This window comes from Thunnus thynnus, chromosome 11 (assembly GCF_963924715.1).
Source record: "Thunnus thynnus chromosome 11, fThuThy2.1, whole genome shotgun sequence".
NCBI classification, from domain to species: domain Eukaryota; kingdom Metazoa; phylum Chordata; class Actinopteri; order Scombriformes; family Scombridae; genus Thunnus; species Thunnus thynnus.
In genome coordinates this window covers 31,322,782-31,330,231 of record NC_089527.1, presented here as the reverse complement: position 1 = coordinate 31,330,231, position 7,450 = coordinate 31,322,782, and the positions used below count along the sequence as shown (strand labels likewise).

Below are 7,450 nucleotides of genomic sequence, written 5' to 3'. Positions count from 1 at the left end.
TGTATGCTCTTTTTTTCTCATTCCCACACACACAAACACATAGTAAAATACATTCATTTGAACATTCAAACAAGGGCATAGCTAAAAATGTTGGGCTTCCTGAGAAAATATTGCTATGGGCCAAAGTATTTTTCCTTAATATTAAACACTTACATTTAAAGTTATGAAAAAAAACGTTCTTTGTTATTATTCAGTAAGAGTTTAACACTCAAAAACTGCTTCGTCAGGGCTGTATGGTTTGGTAATATCAGCAGGTAATAAAGAACTGTCATCAGATTCAGATACTTATATTGCTCAATTCTGATTGGACATATGTGACATCACCTTTTTTCAGCTGAGCTCTCTCTACCTCAAACCAATGAGCACAGACAAAAACACAGATACAGAAATCTCTCATGGGAAATAAACAAAAACTGTTCCAACTCTTGGGATAGTTTTCCAACAGAAAATTATGTGTTTATGTGGGACCTTAAACTCATATTAAGAGGTTGATTTAGCGAGTAGGTTTTCAAAGCCTTTAAATGGTACAATTTTTATTCCATAAGAGCCCTTTATTTGGTTCCTCTCCAGTTGTGGGCTCCTAAAATTGTCACCATTTTTTACTTAACAGGCTACAACACTGCAGTCAAACGCACCATGCATACTGTCATTACAGTTCACACTTCATATGCAAAGACACTTTCAACAAGAATGATCAAAGCAGTTACTTGTTTCTCTGTCTCCAATGTAAAGATGTAACAGAATGCAGTTTAACTCTGAAACAAAAGGGGATTATTAGATTTACGTCATTAAGAAATTGTCTTATAAAATACAGAATAGATCCATAAAGTTTAAAAACATTTAAAGATAATTGTGAGTAATACCAGTTATACCAAGTTATATAAACACATTAAAAATGTTAGAAAAATAACAATTCATATGAAAAATGTTGCATACATGTAATAGTCATCAAATCCATTCTTCAGAAATCCACTTCAACTTCAACTTCAAGGTGTCACTTTGGGAATCTGGGAGCTGGAGTGGAGTGACTGAATCTGGGCAGTCTGCAGACTCCACAGGGGCACAGGGGCCCTCCTGAGGGCCCTGCTGAGCTCCACTGAACAGGGGCCAGTGAGGCCTCCATGGGGCCTGGAGACAGCAGTGGACATTTACCAGCTGGTGATGATGAAGTGGAGGAAGAAGATGAAGAGGCTGCTGAGGTGAGGAGGGATTCCTGGGTCAGGAGGAGCTGACCGGGGCCAGAGATGAGGGGCCACCCTCCTGTGAGCAGCAGCCGGGGGACTGGCCCTGTGTTCACCCCCATGCCGACGCTCACCTCCCCCAGCAGCCGCCTCATCTCCTGCAGAGACGAGCCCAGGAGCAGGATGTAGTTCCTGGCCAGGACCAGGGTAGAGATTTTGGAGAGCCTGCGGCCCGGAGGAGCACCTGGCTGGTGGGACTGCAGGGAGGAAGTGGACGAAGGTGAGGAGGCATAAGGCACCATGACCTCCCGCAGGGCGTCCATGGCGATGTTCAGGTCCTGCATCCGCTTCCTCTCCCGGCTGTTGATCTTCCTCCTGAGTTCCTGCTGCTCCTCAGGGCTCAGCTCCCTCTGAGGTTTGGTTGATCTTTGGCTGCCCTGGATGCCAAGCATGGGTGCAGGATTTAGCCGGGAGCTGAGGTTGAAGCCCGGGGGGCAGTGGGGTAAGTCCTGGACAGACCCGGGGCCACAGAGAGGTAAAGGCTGCTCCTGAGCCCTGATCACGGGGTTTGACAGCACATTCATAGTCTTCTCAGAGGTGCACTGGTCTTCAGGGTTGAGGTTCACTAAAATGCTTAAATTTCTTCAGCACAAGTTCAGTTAACTTAAATAAAAAATAGGTCTGTAAGGTCTGTAAAAACAAAAATATTTCACTTCTGCTCATTAAAAAATCCACAAATAGTAAAACAATTAAAATGTCATTTCCTCCACCTGATGATCTTCCTTTTGTTGGCCAAAAACAGCTTCCATCCAGCACAATGACGAGTGTTTTTAATTTTGGTTTCTTTTGGTGGCTGGCTGCACAAGTGAGTGAGTGAGAGGTTCCTAAAGTGGCAGCTCAGTTTTAGTTCATTTCCACAGCTGCGTGTGGTGGGAATGACAGCTCACACGTTAGAAAAGTGAGCTAAATGCTCCTCTCACAGACCCCCACCTCAGCTCAACTCCTCCCCAAGACTTGATATGCTCTTTAGAAACACACTAATGCATGGTTGACTTTTTAAAATTTAAAAGAAAAAGTTCTACTGAGAAATAAATGGTAGATGGTGAGTATATTAACAGAGATGGTTTTGACAGTAAATTCTGTATTTAAACAGGTAGTTTCAACCTGTGCACAAGAATATGTAGAAAGCTAAAAGCACAAGCACATTTCAAACACACAATTAACATATCTAATTGACACTGTCCATCCATTTTCTTCAGGCTGTACTGGAACCTTTGTTCTTGATGTTGCTGCTACCTTAGTCAGGGAACTATTTATAACTTAATTTCCTGGTTAAATAAAATTTTAAATAAAATATTTACAGGAATGACAATATATATATTTTTTATAGACAAACAAGCAGAAGACCTGAGCAAAATGTTTATATTTACTGAGTTTTTGACATGATTAGGTAGCAAATGTAAAAATGCAGTTTTCAAAATAGAAGAGAAATACCATTAAAATACATTTTCTTGATTGTACAGGACAAAAGTACTTAATAGATGCGATGAGGATTGACAGACAAGTCAGATTCTCAGTATGTGGGTTTCTACACAACAGGCAGGTGAGTAAAGATAAAAATATATTAATAAATATTATCATAGCGCTGACAAATGTCTGTACAAGAAATTTTGTACAGAATGAAGCATAGTGACTTTGGTGATCCCCTGACTTTTCATTCAGATGGTCAAACTTTATATTTGTCTAAACTTTGGATTATGACCAAGTATCCACTAAACTAATACATTCCTATCTTCAGTTGTGCTTTGTGTTTTGTGCTAATTAGCAAATGTTGCAATGCTTACATGCTAAACTAAGATGGTGAATATGGAAAACATTATAGCAGCTAAACATCAGCATGTTAGCATTTTGGTCAAAACACTGCTGTACAGAAGTACAACTTCACAAAGCCACTAGCATGGCTGTAGATGCTTGTTAGCACCTGACCACATTTGAAGAATCTTGTTTTTGTATGTGATACAACATTATGAGCTTAATGGAATGTACCACTACAACCATTTAACAACTTGGAAGCCATTAAAACCATCAGTACTTTGTTATCTGACAGAGAGCAGGTATTAGCAGTATTAGCGTGGGTATTAATCGTGTCAGACAACAGTTCTGGCAAACAGTGAATGGATACATCACTGTGTGTGGGGAGTTAATTGATGGTTTTGAGGTGGAGGTTATTGTTGCTCAGTTCTGTGTGGCTTCACTAACCAAATTGGCAGGCAGAGAGCTGGGCACCGTTCCAGACAGGCAGACAACAGGCCAATTGACTCCAACCACAGGTGAAGCTGGCTTGGGGCACCGAGCAAGGCTGGAAACCTCAAATGTGCCATTCATGAGCCACAAAAAGACCTCAGCATCACTCCATGGCACAGTGTGCCTGGCCGTCCTCTTTTTGCACTCTCCCCCACCCCCCTCCTTGTAAAGCCCATCTGAGAAGGAGAAAAGGAAGGCAGGGGGAAGAGGGGAAGGACAGCACCGTTACAAACAGAAAGCAAGTTGTTTACGATGAAAGCAGAAGGAGATGCAGAGGAGGAAGACCCTTTCTTTTTCCCCCAGCCACTCTTCTCTTGTCGTTCAACAAGTGAAAGATGTGTGTGGAGGCGCTTCCCTTCCCTGCCAGTGGTCCGGTGGCGTCCAGTTGGTGCTGTGATTGAAGCTGAATGGACGGCTGCAGACGGACAGGAAAGGGAGGGCCTCATGAAAAGGGCCAGGCGGATGGCCCTCGCACCTGCAGGAGAACAGAGTGCGGGCAGCCAGGATGAATGTGTGCATGTGTGTGTGTGTGTGTGTGTGTGTGTGTGTGTGTATGTGTGTTTATGTGCGTGCCTGTGAGCTCAATTTGATTTCTAGTGCCTGTCTAACAATGAGAGGTAATAGACCAAGTAATGAAAGAAAACGAGCCATGATGGTTTTGACCGTATTTTGGGATCCGGTCTCTGTGTCAAGAGAAAAAAAAAGTGTAGAAAAAAAAGGACACCTGCAAGGAGCCACACATGCAGAAGTCAGAAAAGAGGAGAAATAAAGAACCTGGTGTCTACCAGAAATGTGCACCTCCCCCACTTTTTTCTCTGCCACTTACGAGGGAAAGAAAAGTGAGCTTGATTTGGCGCTGCAGCCCAGCATATCCGCCTCCCAGCTTCCAGGCTCCTTTTGATGAGGCTGGACCAAGGCAGGAGTACCGGTGGCTTCAGGGCAGGGTGAAGACTAGTGTCTTTATGGTGGAAGGAGTACTATCCATCTGGGTAAGGCCGTCCAATGGTGGGCCTGCACCTGGGAACTAAATGCCTCGTCTGTGTGGAGCCATTTCCTGCGACTGACAGACAGGAAGACACCTCAGCCAAACTCCTGGGTCAATTTATCCCCCAATACAGGATGCAAAGTACACCCATAGAGATACCACTGAAAAATGGTTATTATTTATTTTTCTCTTTTTTTCCTTGTACTGCATTTTGGAAATGTGTACTAAATGCAAATCACACTCTCACACACCAGCAAAAGATAGTAAAACCCAAGAAACCGATGTACAAGGGAAATAAAATGAGCAAAAGTTACAAAAATGCAGGGTCCTTGTTAGTGTTTGTGTTCATGATTTTGAACCCACAAATCTTCAGTATTGCTATGGCTCATGATTTTCAGTTTTAATCAATTTTTGACAAAAAATACCATATTTTTAAAATGGGCAGATTGGTTAAAACTGATTTTAATGCAGGTTGTATGTCTCCCAGCTACAAAGTAGTGTATCTTCTAACAACAAAGGCAAAAAAAAAAAATGTGGTCAGTGTTTCACATTATTCAGCACTTCTGTATTATTAATTATTCATCCAATCTTTTCATATTCATAATCACCAATAAATTAACATATTAATTTGAGGAGAAAATAAAAACTGAAAATACCACCAGCCAATAAGACTTTTTCTTTCTGACATTTATTTGCTGAAACACACAAAAGAAAACCTCTATTAGGTCATTCATTGAGAGCAAATTGGTGTAATTATATATCTTCCTCACAGGGTATAAAGAGAGAGTTTCACAAATTATGTAAAGCCACAGGCTGGCTGCTGATACAGACACAATCTTGACTTAATGGAATCAATTTACATCAGGTGTCTGATTGAGCTCTTTTGTGTGTCGATGTGTTTGTTGCCCCTGTGGGAGGACTTATGTTGTTAATATCTGAAGAAGGCATTCCAAATCACAGACTGTACTGCTTGTTGCTCAAAAGCTTTTGAATTGTTATAAAACATTTTACACCACAGCCGTGGAAAATACTTTTATCTGATTGCTAGTAGTTTACTGTTTGGCCATTAACTTGTGTTAATGAACATCTATATTTTTTCCTCTAACCTTAATTCCAGAGTAAATGTACTTTTGAACCGTTATTGAACTGAAAAGTTGTATGTAAATATTTTGTTTTTTTGGTGATGTATATATTACATGACTATGGAGTGGAAAACATGTAAAGATTTGGGAGATAATGTACTTAAACTGACTGCACAAAAACCTTAAAAGATACGATCTAAACACGGCCTTTTTATTTTTTTGTACATGGAAATAATGGGCATTGTGGATGAAAAGGAATCTATCACTGAGGCCACCTAAATCTTCACCATTATATTCCAAGTGGCAACAACCACAACTTGAAATTAGAAGTCCCTTAAAGTGCAATACCACTGATGGTCACTAGTTGCTGCCTCAAAAAAATGGCTCCAATACTCCTAAAAGTGTCAACTTCTCTCATGATATACTACGTCAATACATTTTTCCAATGAGTCATTATGGTGTCAATCTCTAAATTCAGGACCTCTAATAAGTGTGCTGGTGGTAATTTTGGAAATTATTGGTTTATTAATAAGATATAAGACGAATAGTATTGACAGTTGACGATAGTGATTGACAGGTGTGATTGACAGTTCGCTACCTGGCTCTGGGACTCGCATTGAATTGCTAACTAATGTTGCAATATTTTAGTAAGTTTAATGTTATTTGTATCAGTTAGCTAATATTAACACAAGTCTGCACCACTCAGCGTTAGCTTTGATTTGAGGATGCGGGGCGTGTTTCCAGAGCATGAAAGGAAGCACCCCGCACTCCTTATTTGGAAGGTCCTGGCTCCAAATGGAAAAGATGGCGCTGATAGCAAGCAGCAACTCTGGGCTTCAAACTGGCTCCATTGCAAACCAATAGGTGACGTCACGCCTTGCTACGTCCATCTTCATATACAGTCTATGTTATGTTCTTATATCGGGACACCTCACCAAGCCTTTATTACCAACTGGGAAAGGTGGACAACTGCCCTAACACCGCTGACCCCCAAATGCACCAAAATTCTCAAAAGATAAGGCTGTCGATTTTCTATATTTTTCTTATTGTAAACAAATCTCATGTGCAGATCCAAACCAACAATGAAGTTGGACAATAAGGACCTCTTTAAGCACAATCCACATAATTCCATCATTCCCTGCCTACCATCATTTATGCGGTGTGCAGTCCGTAATCTGCTGTTTGCAATCTTGTAATGGGTAGGATGTGAATTCTACCAATTTTAGGCCATATTTTCAAGGGTTTGCAATCTTGTCCTGTCTCTAAATATTTCTTCAAATGAGAGGAATTTTGAGGAAAAAAACATAACTATTCAGAACCACTTTTAAGACCTTGAAATAACACCAAAAGAGGTTGCAAACTGCATCAGATTTCTCAGCAAGTAAAACAGACAATTCAGTTTTTGAGAGCACAGCCAACCAAAAACGTTAAACAAGGAGGTGCACCTGCTATGAGCTTTAGATCCCAAACTGTCGTCTGTTTACAATGTGCAAAGAGAGTCTAATGAGAAATTAACAGTTGCCAGTGACTGATTTTCTCCATGTGTCCCTGTGGGCAAACAGGTGCAGCGGCAACAATGGAAATATAACAGAGCAGGACTTTTCAGAGGGAAATGGCTGCTCTGCATCAAAGCAGGGACGAGGGACACACTGGTCTATTCGCCTTAACTCCTGCTCTGTGAGGCCTGGCCAAAGACATGAGAAGATTACAAGCTGTTAATAAGGTGGAACCAATCGGCTGAAGGTCTGCTTTTGTCCTTCCCAGCATGCTTTGTGAGCACTGGCCTGGGATAGTCGGCATTTGGTGCTGATCATAGTGTGGCAGGGATAATGAAGGTGGGAGGGGTGTATGGTTTTAGCCCTCGGGCCCTTTGTGAAAGAGAGCCTAAATGCTTCACT

At 41.4% G+C, this 7,450-nt stretch overlaps 1 protein-coding gene across 1 annotated transcript; it reads right to left on the bottom strand.

Annotated features, from left to right (window-relative positions):
- Positions 1-994: 994 nt before the first annotated feature.
- On the bottom strand, positions 995-1,878 carry olig1 (oligodendrocyte transcription factor 1). Its single transcript, XM_067602669.1, has one exon. It carries the CDS (start codon positions 1,763-1,765, stop codon positions 995-997), a length of 771 nt encoding a protein of 256 aa, XP_067458770.1. The 5' UTR covers positions 1,766-1,878.
- Between the last annotated feature and the right edge of the window lie 5,572 nt (positions 1,879-7,450).